Raw genomic sequence first — 13,900 nt, forward strand, 5'->3', positions numbered from 1 at the left:
AGACAACTGATCTGGGCAAGATTTCTCACTTGTCTCAGGAACTGAGACCCACAGGATGTGTATAGTCTCCAGCAGTGCAGCACAAGTCCTCTAGCAGACACTTTATGCAAATCCTCTTGCATTTAGCTCAGCATTTGAATTACAGCAAAGCAATACTCTGTGGAGTACAACCACACTCTCTGTAGCTATTATAAAGATTCATTTCCAAAATGAGACCATTCTCTCCTACATAAAAAAAAAGTGTCTACTCACAAAAGTAGGTCAAGTTGTACAGCTGCAATTACCTTTTCTGTCCTTAAAATCTACACAATCAATCCACCTATTCTTGGTCTATCCTCTCTTCTCTTATCCCTCCTTGCCTTTCCTCCCTGCCCAACTCTGTTCTGATCACTACAGACTTCTGCGTGTACACCCCTGTCTCTCTGCCACAGTGCTTTTCCTTCACTCATTCACCTCTGCCATGAAATACAGTTCCTGTGAGCTCTTCCCCAGAAGAACACTGTGATCTCCAATCCCCACGTGATGCCATGATGACTAACAGACCCAGGCACATATGTGCAGTTGCTGTATTTTTTTTTCCCTGAAACATTCTGCCTTCAAATTTTGAAGTCAGCAAGTTGCCAGCAATCCAGGTGCTCCTGGCAGTTGAAAGGCCAGTGAGGGACTCCTGTATTTTATCTTAGCTGGACTTGAGTAAAATAAATCAGAGTCCATATGGGAAGGGAAGGGGAAGCAGATATGACATTTGCAAAGCACAACGCCTTACTTCAATCAGCTGTAATTTGAAATGCTGTTGTCAAATGAGGTGCCTGTTTCTATGTTTATTGCCTCTTGGAGAGAATTTTGGATCTGTACTTATGGTTTCTTTTGCTGCGTGGATACTGCATGGTCCATCTGGGGGTGGAGAATCCAGATGGATCTTTATCCTTTTTACATAAACATTCCATGCTCATAATTAGCTGGTCAACTTCATTAATACAGCACAATTGACAGCCAAAACTAGTTCACCCTTCTGTAGGTAGAATGCAAAACTGGCAGTTGAAAATATCAGGGATGTTGGCCAGTACAACGAAAAAAAATATCAGGGAACAGTTACCCTTCTATCTTTATGTCTGATTTACATTTAGAGACTCTATTTCCCTCTCCAGACTTGCAATTCCTCTCTTCTTTCTGCCCACACTGTATACTGATTGTTGCGGTTTCAACTGTCACCTCCACACGGCTCATTCTCAGATCTACCCCACAACCTTGACCTCCCACCATGCTAAGCTCACCCCTCAAGTTCTCTCTTCCCTCAGCTGTCCTGATAGGATCTCCAGTCCCAGAACATATTTCCTGCTTAAACGAATTAATCCCTTTCCACTTTCTTCCTCCTTGGGTTAGCTGAAACCCCATTACCTTTCTAATTTTCCTACTTTTAATGTCTGTGGAGTTTTTGTTCCTACTTCTGCAATGAAATCCTTTGTTACATTCTCAATTTCTTCCTCTTTAAAATGAACAAAACCAGCCTTTTCTCCGCTGTCCCCCTCCAACTATTTGCCATTGGCCTTTTCTCTCTCTTATGCAGCAAAGCTCTTCTTGAAATTGACACTGACGTTTCTTAATGCAGGCACTAAACCACCTCTAAGCCGCCCAGCCTGGAGGGTGCTCTTGTTCTAGAGGTGACAAAGAAATATTTTCTTGACTGAAGTCTGAACACCTTTAAAAAAAACAGTTCTTGGGATATCACGAAATGCATCTAATGTTCCGTGGGGACAGGACTGACACCAACAAATTCACATCACACAAAGCCCAGGTTTGACAAGAGGACAGCAACAGATGTGAAGAGCCAGAGCCAGGAAGGCTTGTTCCCCTGTTGCTCTTGGCCAGGGTATCTCCACATGTGTATCTGCGTGTAAGATCTGAGGCTAGCCAAGGGCTAAGAGCTGCAGGCCCAGTGAGCCCAGCTGTGTCAGGGTGTTAAATCAAGGCACGTCTCTCAGATGCACTGCTTTTGCTGCCAAAAATGTCTAAGGGTCAGGCAGCCTGATTAACCCAGATGCTCAGGAGCTAAAAAAACAAGCATGCCTCAGTACAGCAGTAGCAAAAAAGTAAAAGTGGTCTCAGTAACTGTTACATGTTTGCTCCCCTGATGCTTGTCCTCTTTTTGGTGGGCACTCAGCCTGTATACATGATCAGCTCACTTGAGATGCTTCACACATGCCTGTGAATAAGCACACATAGGCAAGACAGGATACAAACCAGAACCGTAGCATTTTACAGAGCTTGCTTTGTGGCCATTCTTCTATTTTTGGCATATTTGCCAAGCTTGGCCAGCCTGTCCTGTAACAGCTGGCTGCTACCATATCTGACTGTAGTCAGGACTCCACCCATCTGTGGGATGGAGCTCCTGAACCCTGGAGAAATGCATCACCTCTCCCCTATTTCTGTACTAGCTACAATAGAGCAGAACTTTGGATCTTCTGCTGCTGGCACCATGCAAAGCAAATATACAAGAGAAGAACAAGGTAGAAAGACTATGTGCTATGGTGTTGGGACTTGAAGGAAATGCTTGTTCTGAAAAGTTTCCTGAGCAGAGTTGTTGGGAATGACATTTACAGAGAAGTTCAGTAAACATGCCATGAAGAAATTATGCTGTGTTGTTTAACATCTCCAATAGTTTTTGATGTTTCAGTCTATTCAGACTACTGCTGGTAAAGTCAGCAATTTTCTTGGGCTTACTCTCTTCCAGATAAAATATTGAACTGTATGTTCCTTCTCTCTACCAGGCATTTTTTTTCTTTGCATGCAGTGATTTAACATCGACAGCTGTATTTTTTCTGAGATCTTTCCTTTGACTATCTGTTCACAGGCTGCCCAAGCCTTGCCCTACCTGATGCTTTTACAGTTAGAGTGCAGCAAGTTAGTGTAGGAATGATGCAGAAATCTGTGCTTATTGTGATTTATTCATTACTAAAAGCAGAAAGATTTTCTATCTGCCACCTGTACCAAATCACTCTTGAATTCTCACAGTTGTGCTAATATATTTCCCTGCTTTGTATGCTGTCATCTGTAATGAAGGTCCTACCCACCAAATGCTGCTTCCAGGGATATCTGCTTCATCCTATGGCTTACAAATACTATTTCAGTGACCTCTGTCTCAAGATACTGCTGACAGTTAGCAGCAGGTCCCTTTATGGTTCACAGACATGCCAGTAACAGTGGCAACACAAGGACCCAATCTGACTCTTGGAGAGAAAGAAGAGTTTGTTGTGTTAGCTGTTCAAAAAACTATCTTACTACCTGTAATCTGAGTATGTTTAATCAAAACTATGGAGCCCCAGGAGACCATTTCATGAGTATACATTTCTGAGTAGAGCTACGTATTAAACCATTTCTCCCAGTTACTATAGTCTTTTTCCACACCTTAATGTGGGCCCCAGTTTTCCACTCTGTTAGCTTAAGCAAGGAGTCTGCTTTGGACGCAATCCATTATAAAGTCAACCTACCACCTTTTACAAGTTGAGAGACTGCGAAAACAAGAGAGGCCAGGAACTGAAAAGACAAAACTCAATTGTCTGGCTGTTGCATTACTTTTTTCCTTTATGTTTTAACCAGAGAAGCGTCGAAGTTACTAGACTCCTTTTAAATTAGTCAGTATTGTTCATTTTAGTATCTCGCTCTGTTTGTAGTCAAGCTTTCTACTACTTATTCTTTTCCTTCTCTTCTGGAAGCCATGTGTGCAGCTAGGAGAGAAATGATAACGCATGCAAAGAAGAGATAGGTCAAAGAGACAAAGTTGATTTTAGTTTGTCTTCATGGTCCAGTCTCTAGAGGGCTTCTACAAACAACTTGAAAAAGAAGGTCTTTATTAAGATGTTAAACAAAAGCCAGGCAGTGCAAGAGCAGACAGAGAAATAAGGTCTGGTTTACTGAAAAATATGAAAGAAAAAAAAAAAAGAGAGAGAGACACGAGAGCTTTAACAGAACAGGATTAGTTTCAGTGAGCCTTGTGGAAATAATATATATCAGTGAGATCTTCTTTGAGGAAAGAGGTCAGGAAAACAGCCAACAAGAATTAGGGGGTGAAAGCTAGCAGCAGCAAATCAAAGATGACCTTACAGAGGAATGAAGCAGCCAAAAGCCAAAATTAGATTAGATGTTATGGAGAGGGATATTTGCTATGTTATAACCTAAGGATCCAGTAGTCCCACACTGGAAAAGTACAATTCTAGGTGCCACAATTGCAAGCATCCTCACTGAAGAAAACACAGTAAATTCAAGACAATTAAAAACTTGGCAGGTGGAACTACTATCTGAGGTTAACAAAACCTCAACAAGTCTAAACAACATTAGGAAACTCCAAGAAGCAGAAGTTATTCAAAAGACGGAAAGTATTTGCAAGGGAAAATGTTGAGGGTGGTTCAGGAAGGAGAAACAAGGTACAATAGGATGAAACAAAGGAAAAACTCAGATTGCACGTCAGGAGAAACTTTCTAATAATAAGGTTATTTAGATTCTTAAAAGGTCTTATATAGCCCATGATAGGGCTTCTGCCACTCAAGTTATTTGAAGGCAGGCTATACACAGTGTCTGAAAGTATTTTGCACAGAATAACCAGGGACTGTAAAGAACAGGCTGGAGCATGCAAGACACCTTTTTCATCTCTAATCTAGATTCAATTGAGGCAGAGGCTTGTCTTCATCAACTCTCATCTGTAAATGCACCTCTGGTCTATTCCTGACAACAAAGGATGGGTTAAATTAGGCTGAGACACAGCAGTTTTTAAATTATTAGCTCTCAGTATGCTGGAAATATAGCTGGGCACTGCTGCTTTCCATGTAAGTGAAAAAATGTTACTGCAAGATCCCATGAATGGCAAGAATGGGTTCAGAGCCTCGTACTGGAGTCTGAAAGGCAACTTGGAAAGTATTTCCGGAGTGGCTCCTTGCAGCCTTCAATACTTGGATTAGTTTTCTAAAATTCTGAAGGAATCTTTTGCTTTTTTTCCCCCTTCTGTGCATTTTTGGTGCTGAACTTTTTCCGGTTTTCCCACACTCCTGCCTGTCACAGAGCAGAAACCACAAAAATGCAGCAAAGTAAAGTCTGTCCAAGGAGCTGCAATTCCATCTCACAAGGATAAACATTTCTTCTGCCAACAAGTGAGCACAGCACACCGGCATCTTCAAATACACATCCCTGCTGCCCAGCAGAGAAACCCACTGACACAGCCTGTCACCTGTACTAACATGAGCTATCCAACATAAAAGACATCAGATTGCAAACCCACCAGCATATACCTGCCAGACCTTATGCTCACATCTGTATTTGCTGAGTTGACAAAGTCTACTGCCATTTTATTTTCCTTTTAGATGCTTTTGGGGGATCCGTTTAATGTGCTAGCTCTTAGAATAGCAAGAGTTGAAGCAGGAAATACACCAGCTTCCCCAGCACAGTTCTGTCCAAGTTCCTTAAATATGCCTTGCAGTTCCAGATTTGATCCCCACACACTGACAGTGCCCCAGCAGCTTTCACAAGGTGTCTTTCATTCGTGATCTTTTACTAAGCCTCCCCTCTTTAAACCAGGAAGGAAACAAAGAACCAGGAAACCTCACAGGAACCTGTTAAAGTTTTACAACTCTTCTGGCCATACAGTATAAGGGAGGAAGTTACGACTGCAATTTTTACCCTTCAGCATTCAGGGATGAAATACATCTGAGGACATATGAGGAAAAACCTGCCGAAGAATTTAAATGGCAGAACTGCTTTAGACAAAGAAGAGATAAACAGAGAGCTGAGGGAGTTAAAAAGAAATGTAAAGAATAAGAAAAAAAGAAAACAGAAGCCTTGCTCACATTCTCTCATAATGCACAAAAGAAAAGACACAAAGAAATGGAAAGGAAGGAAACTTAAAATCAGTAAACAACATTTGAAGGTGAGTGTTGTATTTTGTTTTTAAAGATAACACATGACAAATTCATCTTCTTTATAATGTCAAGTGCTAAAACTAAGAGATTAGTAAAAATTAGAAGGGTGGACATTTTTACAGATAATGAAGAAAGCTATCATTACATTAGACACATAAACAATTTGAATGAAATAAAAACTTGTGCCTAAAGGCATGAGTCAATGTTCATGTGTTAAGTTTACAGGAAAGCTTGGCTAAAGGGCAAATTAGCTTGTTAAGGATATTGGTGGGTTTAGGGTATTTTTTTTTGGCAGCCTTTTCTGACCCACCAGACTCTGGCCTCCATCAAAGATTAAACATGAAGCGAGTGACTCAAGTGCCTAAACACAACTGTCTAGTACCATACATGATACTTGCAAGATTTTTGAGACTTCTGCATGGGACTGGTAGATTCAGCAAGGTTTGCAGAAGACTTGTGCTTAACTGGAGCAGCAGCTACAGCCAGGTAGGATAGCCTTAGGCATCTAACATCGCGCTATTAACCAGTGTTTAGGTAACTGAATCCCAGCCTGGACCACACACTTCTCTGATTCAATCTGGCAGTTACATCCCTATGTTTGTATGATGCTACAGTCCTGTTTACCTTACCATTGTAAAAGATGAAAATGCATGACAGTACACATTTACTTCAGCTCACACAGGTCAAGCTGTTCTGAGATTTATCTTGAACAAAACAGCCTGAAAGGCCTATGTCTGAATCACACGTAGACAGGTTCTTCACCCATACTTCTGAGGGGAACCAGTGCCAACTCCCTGTTGTAGATGGGAAGAGATAAAACTTACTTGGAAATCCTCTGGGCTGCAGCCTTTCTGGCTACTGTCTGTCTGTGGTTTGCTGGAGGCTTTGGAACCAGCTGAGAAGGCGTACTCTGGGATGGCATCACTTTGTGCAAACTGGCTGCCTTCTGGAGACTAGAAGTGGCACTTGATGTCTTGCGGGCACCAGAGCCAGTTGGCATAGATATATGGCTGGTGCTGGATTGCGAGTAGTTGGCAAAGAGAGCCTGGTAAAAACAGAACAAAATAATAGTAATTGGTGATTGTCTCTCCAAATACTGCTGAGAGAGCTGATGGAAGTGGGTGATGTTATCTGTCTGGTGAAGGCAACCCCCAGGGCTCCAGGGACAGTCCCAAGCACAAAAAGAAGATATAAAGGATCAAGTCAGTGAAGTGGTTTTAAGAACTGAATTGTATACCCTTGGAAACTGGAACTAGCTTCTAGGAGGCTTATTACTGCCATATAACAATACTATCCTGGGAGGAAAAAAAAAAAAGAAATAAAAAGAGGTCGTATCCCCAATCTAAGCATGCAGTGGGCTCAAAAACATAAAGTTTTTATTGCTTTGACTGACTTTCTGCACTTACCCTGGTAAGCTATTCTTTGTGGGGGAGCTGGGATTGAGACAAAGTTCAAGAAAAAAAAATATGAGGAAGATGCTACAATGCCAGTTCTTCAGTCCAACCCTGCAGGTGCTTGGAATAACAGGAAGGCTCTAAGCTACCTTCTCTGAAAAAGGGGACTTGAGGTCAGCAGCTAACAAAATGGAAATCCCCCAGTCATACCAGGGAACAGAAAATATTTCTATTCCTAAAGCAGGTGGGAGAGTAAGGACGTTGCAGATTTGATCCAGGGAACAAAAGAATCTGCATGGTGTGAGACACCAGAGACCAGGGCAGTGGACTGGCCCAGCAGGGAGTGGGCAATGGTTCCCTTGGGGAGCTCTGCAGACTGCTAGGCTCTTTGCACAAAGGAGCAACCTGCTGGGAGTTCTGCCTTGTCTTTCCTCGAAGTTTCTTAGTCAGTTTCCCAGGGCAAAGAGGCAATGCCATAACCCTGTAATTTGGCAGCTAGAGGTCAGTGATAGGAGCTGAGGGGAAGAGCTGAGCAACTGCCAGGCACCTCGGTGTAACCTTGGGAGCAGCGCACTTCACTGCAGTTGTCCTCAGTTTCTTCTCCGGTGAAAAACACAACAAAGCCACATAGAGTGGGCTCCAGGCTCCAGAGAAAACCACAGTCTGAGGGCTGGCTGCGTCTCAGCACACAGACAGGAAAAGCCCCTCTCCCCCGCAATTCTCTGGCAAATGGCAGGGCAGTGGTGTGTGGGAAGGCGTTTCTGACAGGCAGAGCTCTAGGGAGAAAAGGAAGTGCGGGAGCCAAAACAGGCCTGTTTCCTAACCAGAGCTCACTGACAAGATCCCCTTGAGCTCCCAAGCTTTTCTTAACCTCTCCCTCCCCTGAAGCCCTACCTTGATGGCAGCTTTCAGGTTTTGAAATAAGTAGCTGGTGCAAAAGCAGAAGTCTGGAAAATAGCAGTCACACCCCACCTCTCCCCACAAAACAAACTAAAACGAAACCCGGTTCTGTTGCATCTTAGAGTCTCAAGCAGTATGGGGTTGGGATGGAGCCCCTCAAGTCACTGCACCCCTCTCTGCTCTTTCTTATTCAGAGGTGCCATTTCACCGTGTGCTGCTCGATATGATGCATATTTCCTGTAAGTTGTTTTTTTTTTTTCTTGTTATTAAAATCATTATGATCCTGGTGTCTGCAAAGCACAGTCTTAACCCTTTCCATGTGTTAACATGCACAGGCAGGGAGGTCTGTGACTCTGAAGAAAGAATAAGAATGGATGCTCAAATAAAGCCTGATTAGCAAAAGCTGGGCTGATACCTGCCTACAGAAAGGTCACGGATGTTTTTCTTGGGGTTAATGGACTTCCAAAATGGCCTTTGTCTCCATGCTGTGCTGAGATCCTGGCTGCCTTCCAGGCAAGGATGGAGAGAGTGGAAGCTGACACGGACCACGGCTTCTGGATTCAGCTACAAAGCACACTGCCCTGCTGGGAACTCCACGGGGACAGGACAGGAAACCAGGAGAAGCTACTGTGCAAACAAAAGGGGCAGCTGGGGAAAGCAAAGCCTGACCACACAAAGGAGAGGTTGGGAAGAGATTCCAGAGATAACCAAAAAGCGGGAGACACACCTCATCGCTCAGGATCCTGACTGCTCAGGACCTAGGGAGAGCAGAAACCTAGAGAAACCCTGACAGAGACATTTCTAAAGCAGGTAGCACCCTGCAACTGTTGGTGCTGCAAGTAAATAATCTGGACCCACACTTTCCAGGCTGGCAGATTTAATTTAATTCTGAGAAGACATTTGCTTCCCCCACAAATTCTTCAGGCTACAAATCTGAAAGTCCTTAAACACTAGCAGATTTTTTCGCTAAAAATCACCTAAAGCATTAGTGAGCTAATTCTCTTGCATAATTCTCTGGGGAGATAGGACCATTCAGAAAAGGACAGCATTAACCCTGTTGTGCACACAAAGCATGTTAGGCACTGACCAAGTGATCTTCCCCAAGCCACAGACCGAAGCAATATGAACTGCTAGGTTGTGAGCTCAGAGAGGATCCTGAGTCCTGATCCCCAATTTGCCCCGTTATAACTCACCTCTCCTTACATCCAGATCTACACTGCACTGCATAGATGAAGTTATCTGCACAAAAATTGTCATTTTTAATTAGAAAATCTCAACATGTACAGCTTGTCAGTAATGACAATACACATCTAAGGGTATTATTAGCCGGTAGCAACTGAGCTTGGGCTGCTCGTGAATAAAAGCAGGGAGGTACTGTGGTACTTTGAAGAAAAGCAGATATATTAATGATCTTCAAAAACAGAAGGAATGTTCCTGGCACTTACCATTCCTGTATCTAACACCCATCCCTAGCACAGTAACGGAACAAATGTTGCAAGCAAAAACATGCTCATTCTGTGACCAGAGGAGCTAATGAAGCTCATTTCCTGTGAATCTGTCTTGGGGCTGAATCTTACAGTATGTAATATAAAGTATGCCCCAAATTATGCTTCCCTTCATGGGTTTGAGGCATTTGTGTGAGGATTTCTGCTGTATAATTATGAGTGCCCCGATGCTGCAGCTTTGCCTTAATGGAAACAGTAGCTGAGTTCCCTTCCCAGATTCATAGGTCTTTATTTTCATGAATTTTGTATGAAATGTAGCTTTGAGATTTCTGCACCATAGTTGTTCAGCTTAAATTGAATGAGCAAGACTGAAAGTGATGAGAGACTCAGCAGTGTGTGAGAACTGACAGATATACGTGCACATGGACTGCACAAAGATCCGTGCAGCTAGGCAGCCAGTTCCACACCTCTACTTCTGGAAAGCAAGATGTTGATAAGCAATAAACAATGATGAGGATTTAGTTTTAAAAAAATCCAAAAAAAAACTTTTAGAAATTTTAGGAAATTGCATTTCTAATGACTTTGCAAAAATACAGGGATTCAAAAGGCTTCGATGAGCTTTGGATTTATACAAATTGTTTAGTGCAGGTTCCTTTGAATACATATTAATATGATCATTTAAATAAGTTTGGATGCAACAATCAGTTGAGTTGAAAATCCACAACATTGAGATAATAGCACATTTTGACCCAGTTATTTAACTGCCACGGTGTTAAATTCCATTAAGAGGAGCATCTTGGGGTCATCAAAAAAGTGAAGGAAGAAAAGCAAATTCGTGGCATTCACAGAATGTCCTGAAGCAAGTCTTCCTTGGTGAATTCTTCATAGAGGTATTAAAATATACTGAAATAAATTGACTTGGTGCTTCCTTCTTCGACTCTCTTCTTGTATATGGTTTATCTTTTCAACCTGGGAGCTCTCTGAGGCAAGATTTGGGCCATATCATTGTATTGCAAAGACACTTAATACATCTGGGCGTTACCATAATTCTAATAATAGCGATGGGATTGGAAACATGGGGACAAAGTTTCAGCTGGTATAAATCAGCACAGACTACTGCTTTCAGAACAGTTGTTCTGCTTTACTTAGTCTAAGTCTTTGACTCATCAGTATCACAAGATTCAAATAGGAAAATGGCAGTTAGCACATCTAGAGGGAAAACAGTCTGAGGGAGAAAGCTGCAAAACAAGAAAGAACGAGAGACTGCAAATCTGACAGCAGTCCAATATATAATAGTTCAGAAAACAGTTAATGATGTTTAAGGCTGCACTCAAAGAGGTCCTGTATCCTCAGGCCAGAAAAATGTAGTTCTAGGAATACTAGGAATATTATTTTAAACATTCATTAATCCCAGTAAGGTTTAAATAAATGGCAGGAAATTTGGAGTCGCATATGTTGAAAGGAATAATGTTTGCTGAATTTCACAAAGTAAGGAATATTTCAGAGAACGTACCATGACCTTTCAAATATTCAAATGATTAAAAGAGGAGAATTATTTAAGATTTATTTAGCCCGATGTTTCGTAGTATAAAATCTACTTAAACTTCTGATTCAAAATGTGATCACAACTGACCACACAACTCATTAACATGATTTATGACTTGCTTAACATGACCTTTTTTGATATAAGTAGGACTGATGGGGATCATTCCACTATACGACTGAACTTCTCTTGTTTTAATTTAGCTTTTTTTCCCATGCGAAATGCTTGGCATAAAACTCTAAACCCAGTAGATGCTAGGCTAAGCAGACAGAACATAGCCACACAGAGAAAGAGGAACCTCCCTAACAGCTAATGGCATCTTTCCAGTACAGGAAACAATTAGAGAATAAACAATGATGGTATATTAACTGCCTTGCCAACTGCAGCAGTGATACTAACATCTAGGTCATAACATGTCACATGGAGCCTCCTTTAAACATTAAAAAATACTGCTATAAACCTGTTTTTATTGTCTTTTGGTATGATTTTGTAATTCTTTTTCCTTGATTTTATTGATATCAGATTTAAGTTTCTCGTCTCCACTTTCAAACTCTGTCCCTTTCTTTTTTTTTTTTTTTCCCCTCAGGCTTTGTATTGTCTCTGTTCCTGGTCCCTATCACTGCAGAGCTTTATCCATTTGTTTGCTAGATTCTCATTCAGTCTGGTGCTTCTCTTTTTGTTCAGGGAACAAAATACCTATTCTGGCACTGAAGATTTATTTCCACCCTACTGCATGGTATGAACTAACTTTCACATACAATGAGTGGAAATTATCGGTTATTATCCTTTTATCCACCTCCATAGTACGTGCTGCCCTGCAAATTGTGAAATGCTTGGAGGAGAAATCATCATTTTTAAGTGTCTGGAAAGCACTCATCCGAGAGTGGGCGCTACCACAAAGAAATATGCAATAAGCCCTCATGATCAGATACATCCACTGCATGGCAGCGGGGAGTATTCCTATTACACAAATACTTGGCTACAACTCTTACGCTTCCCAACACATCTAGCTCATCTCCAACATATCGAACTGGTTAACATACAGGCAGAAGCATCTGGCTGTGTTATTAATCATAGTGCTTCTGTTATTTGTTCACATGCTATCCATATACATACAACCAGTTCATTTGTCACAAACAGAAGGAAAGATGTGCAGCTAATTATGTTGTATGGTCATGCCACACTCACAGTGTACCTTGAGGTATCTGAATAAATACACTTCAGCTACTGATGAATGGCTAGTCTGCCTTCCAACAAGAACTTGAACAATGAGATGAAACGCATGGTTTGGAGACGTCCTGCATGCATTTCCCAAAGCAGAGAGATCATGACACCCTCTCAAGTAACAAACCCTCTCCTTTTTGTGATATATTTGTTCTGTTGATGGAAATAGGCTTTCACAACTGCAAAGCATTTCATGGAGGGGATCAGTGCGAATCTGAGAAACTGACCACACAGGGTGGAGGTCATTTTCTAAGGATCATCCAGTAACAGCCTGACAGCAGCCAAGACCAAAACAATGGCCTCCCACACTCCAGAGCAGTGTTCTGGCCAAGTAGCCTTTAATTCTAATTAAGATCATTAAGGAAAGATCCAGGATCCACTAAAAAGGGTGAATCCAAACTTGTGGATCCCACAGAGCTGACTTCTATGGTTTTCTGTTCATGAAATGGACAAGGTTGAGTCCTTGTTTCCCTCTTTATCATTCTTTCCCCTCACCGCCAGTCTGTGGCAGTCTCCCCAAATTGTTCTGCTAGATCCCCCTCCCTTCCATCACTTGCAGTGCTTTAAATATTTGGAGAAGCAATTTCCAAATGGATGTAGATTTTTTCCAAATCTTGTCCAATGTATTTTCTTAGATCAGAGTAACTAACAACTGTTAATTGTGTCCAGACCAGTCTGTGAGTGATGTGACTGAAAAACGTAATCCTTACTACCCTGCTGAGGGTTTCCCATAAAACATCCAATTTTTTCTAAACTCTGAATTCTCCCAGTTGCATACATCTTGCATAAGACCAGTATGCTTGCCCCATTTGCAGCATCAATGTAAAGCTGCTTGGGAAGAGTGAGTGGCAAAAAACATGATAGCATATCAGAAAAAGGTCTTTATGGATGGCAATCTACAGCAGATGAGAAAGAGAGGGAACGTATGAGAAAAGAAAGACAGCAAAGAAGGAGATTTAAGGAGAAGCACTGAATTTGAGGTTCTTATGCTATGCAGAGCTCAGAATGAGAGACTTGCCTCTGGCTTCTCCTGTGTCCATAGTTTTCACTCTGATTAAGGAAACTAGAAACACTTTCCATACTTTCCTGGTATGAGTTTCCTACAAGGGAGGTCAATGCCACTGACACAAGGATGCTTTATCATGGAAGTGAAGATAAGACAACAAAAACAGAAGGCAAGTTCCTGGAAAGGTCAAGCCAAAGGACTGAAGTCTGAGAAGGAAAAGGTCAATAACAACAAACTTGAGAGGGAGATGGGGATAAACAGATGAAGATGAGGGTAATGCAATCACTGGGAGGGGCATCAGAGCATCCATGCAACTGCGACTGGAAGGGGAGGTAGGGCTGGCTCCAAAAGAGACGGTCATGTTATTAAGATATAGTTTACACTCCAGAAAGTCTGAAAGCCCCCATGTTCAGCAAATCCCTTTCTTCATTAATGGCAACTTCAGAGCAGCCTGAGCCCTGCGGTAAAGTAATAGCCTCAAT

General features: G+C 41.9%; 1 protein-coding gene across 3 annotated transcripts in view; it reads right to left on the reverse strand.

Moving 5' to 3' along the window:
- TTLL5 (tubulin tyrosine ligase like 5) overlaps window positions 1-13,900 on the reverse strand; it is a 125,792-nt gene that overhangs the window by 10,896 nt on the left and 100,996 nt on the right. For all 3 annotated transcript variants that reach the window (XM_038180219.2, XM_072038437.1, XM_072038436.1), the window contains one exon: window positions 6,731-6,951. In XM_038180219.2, coding sequence (XP_038036147.1) covers window positions 6,731-6,951 — 221 coding nt within the window. The remainder of the gene's footprint in view (window positions 1-6,730; window positions 6,952-13,900) is intronic.

The sequence above is a fragment of the Anas platyrhynchos genome, chromosome 5 (genome assembly GCF_047663525.1).
Source record: "Anas platyrhynchos isolate ZD024472 breed Pekin duck chromosome 5, IASCAAS_PekinDuck_T2T, whole genome shotgun sequence".
NCBI classification, from domain to species: domain Eukaryota; kingdom Metazoa; phylum Chordata; class Aves; order Anseriformes; family Anatidae; genus Anas; species Anas platyrhynchos.